Source organism: Tachypleus tridentatus, chromosome 7 (genome assembly GCF_004210375.1).
Source record: "Tachypleus tridentatus isolate NWPU-2018 chromosome 7, ASM421037v1, whole genome shotgun sequence".
NCBI lineage: Eukaryota > Metazoa > Arthropoda > Merostomata > Xiphosura > Limulidae > Tachypleus > Tachypleus tridentatus.
This window is the reverse complement of record NC_134831.1, coordinates 24,425,032-24,439,706: the sequence shown is the minus strand read 5'-3', so window position 1 is coordinate 24,439,706 and position 14,675 is coordinate 24,425,032. Positions and strand designations below refer to the sequence as shown.

Below are 14,675 nucleotides of genomic sequence, written 5' to 3'. Positions count from 1 at the left end.
ATAAGGACACTTGAGAAATTGAGTACATGTTGATGATATAAATATCTTAGATCTGGAAGGCTATATTAAGGATCTACAGAGACATGGACTATTTGATTAATTGGACAAAAATGTGTAAAGAAGTTATTCCACATGAGCAACAATAATTTACACATATAACTCAGCTGATAATTCTCTTAATTATGAGGATGTGGAAAAGAATCTTGAGTTTACGGATGACTCTTTTGAAACACAGTTCTATTGCAAGTGGTAAAGGTAACAGAACTTTTGATTGTGTACAGAAGAATAATCATAAAAAGTACAAAAATATCACAGTTTTGTCATACCAGTTAGAATTTATTAAAGCTCATATGAAGAAATGTATGCACTTTTGATCCATTTTTGTAAAGAAACAAACTGAGTTAGAGAGTTTGGAGGAGGGCTGCGAGGATGATGTAGAAGATAGATTATACGGTTCTTTCTTGAAAATGGAAAGGTCAGTGGTGATGTAACTAAAGTATTTATGATCACAAAAATGAAAACAAAAGGACTTCAACAACAGGAATAACACATACTAAGAATAGGTAAAATTATTCATTTTAATATGTAGTAACTCAACTCTGTTATTATACAATAAAATCAAACATTAATTTTAGAGGTCCTGAAAATCGTGTGAAATGTCAAACAGCTCATTTAACCATTGGTGAGTTTAAATAAAGATTTTAACTATGTTTTATAAAACACCCAATAAAAAAGTTTTTGTCATAAAATACTGTTCACTCCACTTATATTTTTTCATGTACCGATTTATTTCCTTATGTTTGCAGTTCCCTATTCTAAGAAGATAAGCAAGACAGCTATAGATCCAGTCTGTAAAAATTGGGCCAAATGAAATGATTGGCACTGCATATAAGGAAGTTTTTATTCTGAAGTTGTTTTTGTCAACAGTGTTTACCACAATGAGTTTAAAGCAACCCAAATGAGTGGAGGTCTCTGAAATGCTGTACCTCCAAGTAGTATTACAAGTCTTCTCAAAGCCAAAAACTACATAAACAAGATGTTCTTTGAGAAAGACTTCTCTGATTGACATTTCAAGTAGAATCAGGTGGTCCATATTGGAGCACTGTCATTAGAATCCACACCAGGTGTGCAAGAGGAGATTGTTCGATTCAAGGAACCAGATAAGGCAAGCATTAATCACCCTCTCTTAGACCTTACAGAGACAGCTTGTCAAGGCAATTGGATGATAATTAGAAGGAATCTTGGGATCTTTCCCAAGCTCAGATAAAGGGAGGTCAATAGCTTGGCACCAGGCATCAGGAAAAAAATTCTCCTGCCAGAGCCAGTTAAAAACAATCAAAAGAATAGCAAGAGAAGCAGGAGATAGATGGCACAGCATTTCATAGTGTACATCATCAGGTCCAACTGATGTACTGCCAGACCAATAAAGGGCCAGCTTCAGCTCCACCAGGCTAAATTGGTAATTATAGTCATAGAGACAATTGGTCCAAAAGGAAAAAGGTGATCGCTCTGCCCAAGACTTGATGGCCAAGAACTTGGAGGAGAATAAAAGAAGTGTTAAATGCACAAGAAAAGCTATTGCTGAGAGTGTCAGTGATGCTCTGGCCATCAGAGAGCAACATTAAAAGAGGGAGGGAAAGTATACTGCTCACTGACCTTCCAAATCTTCCCATATGGGCCATTCCATGCCAACTCACTTAGGGCTTCCCAGTTTATGCCCTAGATTTCCTTGAACAATTTAAGCAAAAACTTCATTTTGATTTATTCAGCCATGCAGTACAACTTTAGGATTTTGCATGGCTGAATAAATCAAAATGAAGTTTTTGCTTGAATTTATTTTTCAAGAATATCTATGACATGAACTAGAAAAAGTTCTTTTTTCTGTGTGAGTTGCCATGGGATGATCCCCATATGCTAGTTGTGAACTTAATCCAAGATTCCTTCTCACTTTGCAGTCTTACCTCCCAAGCATGGGCATGGGCCTGCTGAACAGCAATGAAATTTGAAAGTGTGGGATACCAACAAAATTCCTTTTGCCTTATATTTACAACAAGTCAAGACAACTTTATCAGCAATACTCATAATTATTCAGAAAAGTAAAAAGTAAGCATATTAAAATCATTACATAGCTTTTACCCTTCTTTACTTGTAATATTTACTGTTATGCATTATGAGACTAACTAACAATGTACTTTATGTACAAGTACAGCTACGCAGCTATTGATATTTTCTAACTGATAACATTCAATTAATCAAATAGTACATGGCCTCTTCAACCCATCTCCATACAAACAAAAAAAGAACTTTTCATAACATTTTAGATATTATATCATAGTATTATGTTATTACCCTTTACATGAAAAAAAAAAAAAACATTCAGTCAACAAAACTATTTTGCTATAATTTTTAAAAAGGTAGTCTGGACATTTCCTACTTGGTAAATGAAATAAACAAATAAGTTAAATAAATGCTACCCACTCTAATCTTCCGTAAACTAAATAACTTGATAACTAAATGATAAAAACATGTTCTACTATCACCAATATAGGTGGTAATATTTCCATTGAAACATATTTTGACTGCAATTAGAAATAATTAAATAGTTTGCTTACATGCAATGAATAGAATAAACATAAAAAGCAATATTCAATAAAGACTTAAGTCATAGTATATTGCAGTTGGTTATCATACTCACTAAATATTGAACTCAACTAAACTCATCTGACTTGATGAGAATTTCATTTCAACTAAGGAAAAACACAAACTTGCTTACAAACACTACAAGTAGCTGTAGTATACCTATTCAAAAGTTATAAAACTGTTTCTTTAAATAAAGAACCAAACATTAACAAGATATCTTCATTAAGCCTTAAACAATGTCCAGTCATATAACTTCTTTGTTTCATATTTTATATACAGTGCTTTGCTAAAGTATTCATCCATACCAATAATGTCACATTGTAATGAAATACAAATAATGTGAGCAAATGATTCTATATTCAAAAACATTCCACTCCAAGAAATAATACAAATAATCTTGAAGAAACAATTTCTCCTTCAAGAATGAAACATACACAAGCTTTATTTGCCAACAATTTGAAGAATTATTTAACCTTTCAAGTATATGACCAAATATTTGACTTGGTCATGAGGTCACCTTTAGGGCTAACTCTCTTTGACATATTCTTCTGTCACCTTTAGGGCTAACTCTCTTTGACATATTCTTCTGTCACCATGAGCATTTATGGCTGAACAACCAACCTGCTCAACACAAATCAGTTCTATAAGGTATGTCAACAATACATTTTTACTCTTTTGAAGCTTTCCTTGTACCAAATTTTTTGGATTATTTAAATAAAAACACTCCATCATCAATTTTACTTGTGAAACTAAAAAAGTAAATTGGCTTTTTACATCAAATTCAGCAAATCAGAAAACCATTTCACAACATCTGTTTATTGTGAAAAATATATATATAGGCTTACATACTTTATTTGATAGTTTTATTCTGAACTCCTTTAAATATAACCTTACACTCAGATTTCTCAATAGAGCATATAACATCTGTTCTAAATATCTCATTCTGCATACCAAAATACCACCTTACAGAACATTTTAATAAACAATTTCTGTCCCTTGTATTCTACTCAAGCCCTAACATGCAATTTTTGATCTCACAAATTTGAACCTCCAAAGAAACCATACACTGTTGGCAAATAAACATAAAAAAAATTCCTTTTTAGGTAAGCAAAGTTTCATAGAGAAGTCATAAGTTTTAAGAAAAATTAAAATGTTTTATTCAACTATAAATGATATTCAAATTACCTTTCAAACTCTATTCAGATGTAAAGACCTGGGGCCTACATATTTACATTCCACAATTGTAAATAAATACACATGTGGTGGCTGTAATGCCATTTACATTAGCAAAATTATAAAATAATTACACATGCAAGCCTGTGAACATATGGCAGTATCAAGCAGAACTGGTGAAACATTATCAAATCCACTAGACTCCATAATTTGCACACACACAATGATAATGTATTTTACAGATGGCTGACATGGGTATTAAAAAACTTTAACAAAAATAAAGTACAAGACTTTGATGGGGCCAATCCAGGACATTCACTTTCTTCTTTTGAAACCACTCCAGTAGTTTTGGATTTGTGCTTCAAGTAACTGTCTTGCTGAAATGTTCATTTTCTATCCATTTTTGGATTCTTGGTTAATTCAAGCATATTTTCTTCAAGGACTGGCCTGTACTTTTCATCATCCATCTTTCCCTCAATCCTGATAGGTTCCCAATCTCGGCTAATGAGAAGCATTCCAATAATATGATGCTTTCACAGCATGCTTGCTTATTGGGATGATGTTGAGTGAGTGTTGTGATTTTGCCAGATGTAGTGCTTTGAATTTGGACCAAAAATATCAATTTTTGTATCATCTGATTACAGAAATTTCTCACATATGTCTGCAGTATCATTTATATGTTTTGTTGTAAACTCCATAGAACATTTGAGATTATTCTTTTTCAGTAATTGCCATTTTCCCATATGGGACAGCTTTGTGTTGGGAATGGGATGTTGTCAATGTATGAACACTAACTCCCACCTCAGACAAGTATTTAAATATCACTGTTGGCTTCACAGTGACACCCCCTAAACAATTTCCTGTTTGCTTGGCTGCTTAGTTTGGGAAGGTGGCCTGATTTAGATTCTGAATGGGTAGTATGAAGCACATTTCACTTCTTAATGATAAATTTTACTGAACTCAAGGGGATAATAAGCAACTTTAAAATTTTCTCCTGATCTCTACCAATTTATCCCTGAATTGTATGGAAAGTTCCTTAGTCTTCATGGTTAGTTTTTCATAACACTGTCAGTTACAGGTTGAACAGTTGCATCTATGCTGATGTCAAGTTAAACCACTATATCTACACACAGACAGAGATCATAACATTAACCTTGTGACCTGTCAAGCTAATCTTTATACTTGAACTGACTTAGGGTTTCCATAGCAAAGAGGATGAATACTTATGCAACTGAGTATATTTTAATTTTCTTTGAAAATCTAATTTACTTACATAATATCAGTTTTTTTGTGTTTTATTTTACCAACTATTCATTTTACCTTACAATGCCAATTTACTGATAGTCTGCAGTAGAGGAAAACAAATAACATAACATAATGTTCAGGGACGATAAGGAACCTGTTGATCCATCTCGGTTGTCCCATCCTCCGAGCCAAACTAAAAATGTTAAATAAAAATAAGAAAGTAAAGCTAGCCCTTATCATTTATATATCTATGAATCTTTCTTTTAAACTCACTTAAATTTACTGCCTCCACAACATGTGAAGGCAATCCATTCCACATTTATTTGAAGATTAAATTGTCTTAGCTGAAGATCTTCTATTTTGCCTAAATCCATATTTGTGTTCTCTAGTTCTATAACTTTCACTGTCAAGTATGAAAAATGTTGATGCATGAACATTATCAATTATTTTTACAACCTTAAATGCTTCAAACAGATCCTCTCTAATTCTTTGTTTTTCAAATTTAAGGATCTTAAACTCTCCTCATATGACAACTCCTCAATTCTTCCTTTGAACCCTTTCCAACAATTCAATGTTTATCCTAAGGTAAGGAACATGAGAATGAATACAGTACTTCAAATGTTGCCTAATCAGTGATCTTCACAATAAAATTATAACTTTTTCAGACTTGCATTCAATATTTCTGTAGATACAACCTGAAATCCTATTTTTCCTACCACTAGCAACAGTACACTGCTTGGGTGGCTTAAGAGACTGATTATCTTTTTCTTTCCTGATTCTCTTATATCCATCCAATTTATACTTATAATTCAAATTATGATTACCCACATGCAATATATTGTATTTATCATAATTAAAACCCATCTGCCATTTACTTGCCCAACTTTTTTAAAGTGGCAGCATCCTCTTCACATCCATAAACATTCAAGACCTTATTACCATCAGCAAATTTCAGTAATTTATTGAACATTTTTTCATCTCTGTCATTAATGTAAATCAAAAAGAGCAACTATCTTAAAACTGAGCCCTGAGACACTCTGCTTTATTGCCTAACCAATAAAATTCTAAACCTTGTTAAACGACTTTTACCAAACTTTCCAAAACTTTTCCCACAACTGGAGTAAGACTAATAGGCCTATAATTACTTGAACAATTTCTATTACCTCACTTGAAGATAAGTGACATTAGCTAATTTCCCATCTGTTGGTATTTGTCCACCATTCAACGACTACATAAAATGTGGCAAGTGGCTCAAATATCCAATCCTTGACTTTCTTTAAACCTTTGGGGAAATATCATCTGGCTCAGGAATCTTATCATTTTTTAAACTTCCTAATTTTATTTTAAAAAGCTCAGAATTTATGCATTTGACTTGTTCAACTTTGTTTTCATCTATCAATTGTTCAAGACAAGGAATACTGCTTAAGTGTTCATAAGTAAAAACTGAAGAAACAACAGAAGTTAATACTAGCCATTTCACAATCATCAGATACAAACCTTTGTCTGTTATCCCTTAAGGGTCTTTATCTGCATCCTAGCATTTTGTTTACCTCTGATGTACTTTAAAAAATCCTTTGTGTTAATTTTTATGTTTTTAGCTATATTTTTTCAAACATCATTTTGGATGTCGTAATTTCTAGTTTGACCAATTTTCTTGATCTTCTATAATCTTTTATAATAATAGTCAATATATTTGTTGCGAATATTGAAAAACTTCTTTAACAATTTTCCACACTTGCCATGTATCCAAACAACTCACCTGCCTAATTCACAAGAGATAATTCTCAATGCATTCCTTCAAAATTTGGAATCAAAATATCATTCTGATTTCTCTATGCATCAAAACCTCACACCTAATAAAGCAATGATCACTTGTACCTAGGTGTTCCCCAAATTCCACCCTCTCAACTATTTCTATATTAGAAGTTAACAATAAATCTAAAACAGAATTATTTCTTGTAGGTTCCTTGACTAACTGGTGAAAAAAATCCATTTTGAACATTTTCCAGAAACTTTTCTCCTTTATGGTTTATCTGTAGCATTTCCTAATCAATATGTCTGAAATTAAAATCTCATAATTTTGATTTCATTAACAGCTGAAATCTTAATCTTACTACATATTTTCTCACTAATTTTGTCAGTTTCATCTGGTGGTCTGTAAAAAGTTCCAATTAAGAATTTTTACCCCTGATATCCAGTAACAGAAACCCAGAGTGTTTCAATCTCCTTGCTATTATCCTTAAATATATTCAACTTCAACAAGATGTAATTCACACTTTACATAAAGATCCACTCGTCTTCCTCTCTGTACTACTCTGTCCCTATTAAAATAACCTATAACCATGTATTTCACAGAAATTTTTCTTGTCAATATTATCTACATTTAATCAAGTTTCATTTATTCCCATTAAATCAAAATCTTTTATTCCTACCAGTTCCCTAAAGTATCCTGTTTTATTTCTTACACTTCTAACATTACAATTGTAACAATTAAGCCTCTTCTTATAACTACTATTATATTGATTTCATGTGCTAAACTTTTCTCTGCATCTCAATTTTGTTTCATTTAGTTTATCTTTGCCCTCACCACTATCCATTCCAAGTTTAAAATTTCCATTACAGTTTAGTTAATAGCCCTTACAAACATACCAGACCCTTCGTTACTTAAGTGTAAAACATCCATTCCAAAAAGTTCTCTCCTCCCACTGAAGTGATCCCACAAGTCCAACTAGCTAACCTGCTCATCCTTCCATATTAATTTCAGTCAAGCATTTAGCCCTAGTGAGTTACTCAAAATTTCATCTCCACAATTAATTCTTGGCAGTATCCTTGACACAATTAATTTATAGCCTTCATCTTTAAATGCTTTTATCAACTCTTTGTTCTTATTAATTAGCTCCTTTGACTTACTCTTCCTTATACTGTTATCCCCTATGTGCACAACAGATTTCATCATTGAAAGTCCCCTTCATTATATCTCTTGCTCTATAATTTATGCCTTTCACCTGTGCCACAATGTAGTATAATCTAACTCTTTTTTTTCACCATTTACCCCACTGATTATTTTATCCAAGTGCAGTGTATAGGAGTCACCTATAACTGTGACCTCTTTAAGTTCATAATCCATATCCTTTTCCATTCCATTTGCTTTCCCTTCCTCCAATAGTTCCTCATCTACATAAGCCAAAGGCTAAAATCTCTTGTCAAAATACCAGAATTTACACATACAAATACTGAAGAAAACTGCGATATATATTTTAGACACTATAGAGGCTATGCAAATGCAATATGCAAACTGTATGATGAAAAAAAGTATTTATAGCTTAAATACACCTTTAGCTATATAGCTTTAAATATATATAAATAAATAAAATATAGCTTTAACACACCTTAAGAATAAATACTTTTGTGGTACATATGGTTTTTTTTTGTGTACAACAAATGTATAAATATTACTAAAAGTTTTCTATATTTCATATAGGTAATTTTAGTAAATTTGGAATTATAGTAAACATTTTAAATTCAACATAGAATCAGTCCAATAGACTGAGCCAAGGAATCTTCAGTTAACCAATTTCATATTGTTTATTACCTTTAGAATGATCAGTTATTGGCTAAAGCCTAACTGAATTTCTGTTCCTGCTTATACAACATGTACAGTACATAAATATATTTTAGAAACCTAACATAATGTTAAAAAATAAACAGTGAATATACACTATTTTACACTTAAGTAGTCTGAGAACTAGCAGTGGATGTTGCTGTTGCCAGCCGACTGCTTTTCCTCTAGTTAGCAGTTTAAAGTTAATGTTACTGCCAGATAACTTTAGTAGTTCTATAAAATAAAGGATAGGGCAAGCAAGTTTTGTAGCAATTAGAATTGAATCAAAGACCTTAAAATCATAAGCTCTCCCCTCTACATAATGTAGTTTTGTGCTTAATATCAAACATATTCAATTACATGGATAACAAGAATATCTGAAAAAAGTAAATAATTGGAAATGCTAATATTGATTAGTTGATAATGTTCATAATAATCAATTTAAACATATTTTGATTAATTTTCTACTTAAATAACCAAAAGTAGTAATAATAAGAAACAACTAATTTTGATCAGTTGATTATTTTGGGGGTCTTAATTATGATTTTAGTCAGTTGACCATTGAAGTAATCAAAAAATTACTTGTATTAATTTACCAAAAAAACCTAATCAAAATTTTATTACAAATCATAAATAATTAAATACATATGCATAACACTTCCTTTCTTAATGTACACAAACACATAGTACTTCCTTGCTCACTACATAAATACATACAGCATTTCTTTACTATATACATACATAAAGTACTTCCTTTCTTACTATATAAATATGTATTGTACTTTTCTTAATATCTATATATGTACAGCACTTCTTACAATGTGAATACCTACAGCACTTCTTTACTAAATGTACACACAGATATAAAGCACTTCATTTCTTACTATACAAGTACATGCAGCACTTCCTATTGTTAGGTATTTCATATTGATTCTATATGCCTTTCATGGTGATTTATGAAAACTACAGATTCATAAGCCGAGTTAAAAATAGGTAAACATTTGAATGATGGAACTTTTGTTAAATGCACTATATAAAAGCACACAATATAAGCTTTTATAAGGCCCAAGTATGCTCTTCCTTTCTTGAAACAAAATCTATAATACCAAGTTGAGAGAGAGATAAGAAATACAGTACAAATATCACTTATATATGCAACAAATACTTACTATTCAATTCAAGGAAAATTATCAGTTAACTATCTCTATAAGTAATATCCACAAACATGTATGTTTCATGACCATAAATTTTCAATTTCTCTGAAATCTATGGATTATCTGTTTGAATTCTAAGGCTAGTATTTATTGACAAGTACACACTTTACTATTTCAAACTTAACTTTTCTTACATCTAGTGAGCTTCTGCTTTTCATAGGTTTCCGAGGTCTTGAATGAGTCTGTCCACTCTCTTTTATCAGTATTGATGTAGGATTTTGTTGACTCTCCATGTTTTCTTCTTTTTAAGATTTCCAATTTCTAAAAAAAAAATAAAAAAATTACAGCATTATTTCATAAAAAAATTTTAATGTCCCTTAAGAGTCAGGAGGGGTCTTTACACTATGATTTGTTGAATGTTAAAAGTAAGTTAAATATAGAAACACTGAAAGCGAATGTTTTAAATGTATCCTTTTGAGGCAAGTTTTCATTTGTTCACTGATAACGTTTTTAAGTGGAATACAGCATCCTCAAGTCACCATACTATCTAGTATTATGGTCTACCCACTTGGTGTATATTCAATACCTATCAGTAAAGCCACATTCTTAGCATCATAAAGCAACTGCTCACATTTTATTTCTTTTATCACCTTTTATGTTTAGCTTTCAACTGATATATGAATAATTTCACCTGCATTCAGTAAGGCAAGTTGAATTATCACAATAGTCAGCAACAAGATGAGCAGACAGAAACACTTTGAAAGCAGCTCCAGGCACAATATTGTACTTGGCTTACTGTACAATATCTACCAAGGTGGTTCTACATAGTTCCTGAATGACACTGCATGCCATTTGAAGAGTTCCAAGCTTATTGTACTTATCTGTTAAGCTCTTGATGTCCTAACAGATTTCACTCACCTTACCACTTCAAGTCACTTTTCAAAGCACCAAATCTTAAAGAATGTGAGGAATGCCTTAAAAATTTCAGTTCAAATTAAGAAAAATTACATTTGATAGTTTTCCTCCCCAAGAAAAATGTCCTCTATTGGCTCATGTGAAGCCTGATAATATATTTAAAATCATTTGTTAAGAACCAGGAAAATTTAACAGTTCAAATACATTTCAGTTTCCCTGTGACAAGATGCTTCAACTTTGAAAAAAGCATAAAATAAATGCAATCATAAATAAATGTATTAATATTCTAAAGTCAGTATGTTCAATGAAACAATCTCTCCACATGACCAAACATACTGCACAATGCATGAGTGATTATACCAGTACTCTATTAATTGATATATATAATATTTATACAACCACAGGAATTATAAAAATACAATGATACTGTTTAAGATGTACTTAGATAAATGTGAGACTAATGCTTCTTAACTATATATTCTTTTGAATAACCAATATGCTACCACACAATATAGGTACTAAATAACATATCTATAAGCTCATTTTCAACTACTTCTTAGCACTACTTATAAATAACATACTAGTCCTGTCATGCTCACCTCTTTGTGGATTCTGCTAACTATGTGTGCTGCCCATAATGAATCATTTTTGAGGACCACATTACAAACAACACATGTAAGTTGACCCAAGTTATTATATGTAGTTCTTGTTAAGAAATTTAATACATGTTCACTTTTAGCAAACTATATATACATTTATGGCAGAAATCGATAAACAATGTATCCTTGATACTTTACTGACTTTAAACCAGCATTTTACTTGCTCAATTAATGTAACACATCCAATTACTAGATTTCCATTGATTAGAACCCCAAAAATATGGATAACTTAAACATATGTGCTAACAGATTTGAATTTTCAAAAATATTAATTTCTATAATTGAGCTACATTTTAAAGTTCCATTTAACTACTACACAGAGACAGAACATTTTCTTTGCAATTACTATAATAATACTGCTCTTAACATCTTAGCATAGGGTATTAAAATTATTTCAATGGTTATGTAAACATCCCATCAAAGCATTATAAAAATAACACAATCACTTTAGGTAAACAACAATCATCAATAAAATATCAAGATATAAATATTTTAATTCATAAGCACAATATATACAATACAACAAAATAAAGTAAGAGAGCCAAGCTGAATTTTAATGAGCTACTGAAACAGCTACAATTTTGGTAAAAAAAATTAACTTAGTTTAGTTTGATTATATACCTCACTCTTTCATAAGTATTTTTATACCTCCAAAACTGGATAGTTCTTCTTAAAAAATTCAAATTTAGGACATCTCGTATCTTTTTGAGATCATATGTTAAATTCAGCTAGAGATGTTTTCCATAGTAGAATGTGATAACAATATTTACTTACTGCTTCTTTAGATAGTTCTATTGTATCTTAGTTAGTACTACATATGAATAATTTCTTTACAACTATTAACAGGAGCAAGGCTTACAGTAAACATAGCAATACAGAAGTTGATATACATGAATACAAAATAACTAAGCCTATCTCATCTTATTCCATGAAAACCATTTCTTTGCTATCATTCTGCAAGTTCATAATTTGACTGAAGTATAAAATGATAAATCAAACTTTGAAACAAAATCAGGATTGTAATTGTAGCAGAACATTTTTTTTTGTTTTAGCAACATATCACAGAGTTATGATTTCATCATTTTGTTCTAATCTGTTTGTAAGTTCCATATGAATTAAAGACACACTGATTTATACATTTAAAAATAACAGAAAAAAAGGAGAGAAAAAGCTTTAAGTATATGTTCACATCACTAGTCAATGGCTTCTCAATGCTCAATTATAGGCAATTACATTACACTATAACAATTGTGGTAGAGAACCAGCAATTGGCTGAAACTGGTGAAATCAAACTGGTGTTGAAGTTAAGGTCCAAATTAGTGTCACCTTGTCAAAAACTATTTTGAGTCTCTTGCAGGAGAAGCATTTATTATGCTCAAAAAATTCACAAACACTCACTTTTTGATTTAACATAAAACTGAAAATTTTTTATGTTGGAAGTTATACAAGGAAAACTATTTTATGAAATAAATTTCAGGTTTGAAGTATTGAAATAACATTAAAAAGAATGATTACTGGTTTGTTTCTTATACATGTTTTTAATTCAATGTTAAAAAGTTGCCTTCAAAGCAGATTGTAACTTCTTTGATACTATAAAGCTATAATCTACAATTAAATGTTCAGCTTTTCTAACAATCATTATTCACAAAATTAAAGTACTTCATTTTCACTTTGAATTCACCATCTTTTCTTCTCTCTTATTCCACTTTTGGAAATTAATAAACTTGTCCTTTCACGTATTACATTCTTAAAGTTAGCATTTTCCTTTCCTGTAAATATATTTCTGAAGATATGTACTTCTCTGCTACAAAGAGTATTTTATGTAAACTGCCAATTCGGTGCATGGTACAAGTCTTGAGCAAAGCTCCCCCCAATATACGTCAACCTGTATTTCACCATCTGATGATGTAACCATTGTCAATATAAAGGTGATACAATATAAAAGACTGATATGTGATTGTTAAATTAATTTATCTCTACAGTACTTTCTTTTTTATCACTGTGCATGCTCTTAATTTCACTATCTCCCAAAATCTCTTTTAATCTTATATATTTCCTATTTAGCTTCCCATCTTTAATTCTGCTCCTAATCTGCTCATTTCACCCCAATAATAGTGCAGTCTTCCATAGCATCATTTGTACCCTATCTTCAAATATACAAGTTTTGCAAACAAATTATACCATATCTTTCTAAACTTTTTGAAAATTGCAATCAAAACCACATTTCATAAACACAGCTCACTATCACACCCACACTCTCACTCTTAAATTGAATGCAAGCCCAAAAGCTGATTGGTAATAAGTTCTGCAGGTTTTCATAAAAATTATATTTAATGATTTCCTGTGACCAGAGAAAGTACAAGTAGAAGACAAGGTAACATGTTTGAAAATGTTTTTCTGGCTAGTAATACTTCATATTAAAAGCTTTAAATTCACAAAATTTTATACCAATACTCACTGCTGAATGTCATACTATTATCAACAAATGGGAGCTCTTCATTAACTTATAGCTATAAGTAGTAATTTTTTCTCTGTGAAATTTAAAAACACGAAAGGCAAAATCCTACAGAACATACTATTACCATTACCAACCACTTTAATACATTCATCTCGTTTCAGAATCTTATAGGAAATACTGTAACAAAAACTTATATTATTATTATTACTAATTATGATAACGACTAAAACACAAATTTTGTTATAGAGTGTGTGTACTATAAGTAAAAGCAGCAGTAGTAATACTATAATTGAAACAAAAGCATCCAACTCAGCAACTTAACTGTAACACATGAAGTTTTACCTGTTCTATACTACAAGATTTTAACAGCTATTTAAAAGACAAGAAAAAAGGATATTTTGCTAGTGGAGAGTCTATTCGATTTTTCTCTGGTTTCAACGCTTGCCTTCTTTCTCTCATTAACTGCCTTAAATCATTCTGATTTATTTTCTTCTTAATGGGCGCAGCCATTTTATTTTTCCCATATTTTTGTGCCCTCTGTTGTGTCTACAAACCAATGTTTCTAAAAACTCAATGCCACATCAGCAAAAATATAGATAATATATATATCAATATTTGATATTTGTTTTGAATTTCGCGAAAGGCTACAGGAGAGATATCTGCGCTAGCTTTCCATAATTTAGCAGTGTAAGACTAGAGGGAAGACAGTTAGCCATCATCACTTGCCGCCAACTCTTAGGCTACTCTTTCATCAACATGACCCGGCACCAACAGGTAGTTAAGGCACTTGATTCGTAATCTGAAGGTCGTGGGTTCGAATCCTCGTCACA

The 14,675-nt window shown here is 31.2% G+C and overlaps 1 protein-coding gene across 4 annotated transcripts in view; it reads right to left on the bottom strand.

The window, feature by feature from the left end:
* LOC143255319 (zinc finger protein 830-like) overlaps nt 1–14,397 on the bottom strand; it is a 36,656-nt gene extending 22,259 nt beyond the window's left edge. For 2 of the 4 annotated variants that reach the window (XM_076510784.1, XM_076510788.1), the window contains exons 1-3: nt 14,243–14,397; nt 11,328–11,427; nt 9,999–10,134 (exon numbers count right to left, since the gene is read on the bottom strand). In XM_076510784.1, the coding sequence (XP_076366899.1) occupies nt 9,999–10,134; nt 11,328–11,427; nt 14,243–14,355 (349 nt within the window). In that variant the 5' untranslated portion in view covers nt 14,356–14,397. The remainder of the gene's footprint in view (nt 1–9,998; nt 10,135–11,327; nt 11,428–14,242) is intronic. The other 2 variants (XM_076510785.1, XM_076510789.1) reach the window with 1 other exon arrangement.
* Between the last annotated feature and the right edge of the window lie 278 nt (nt 14,398–14,675).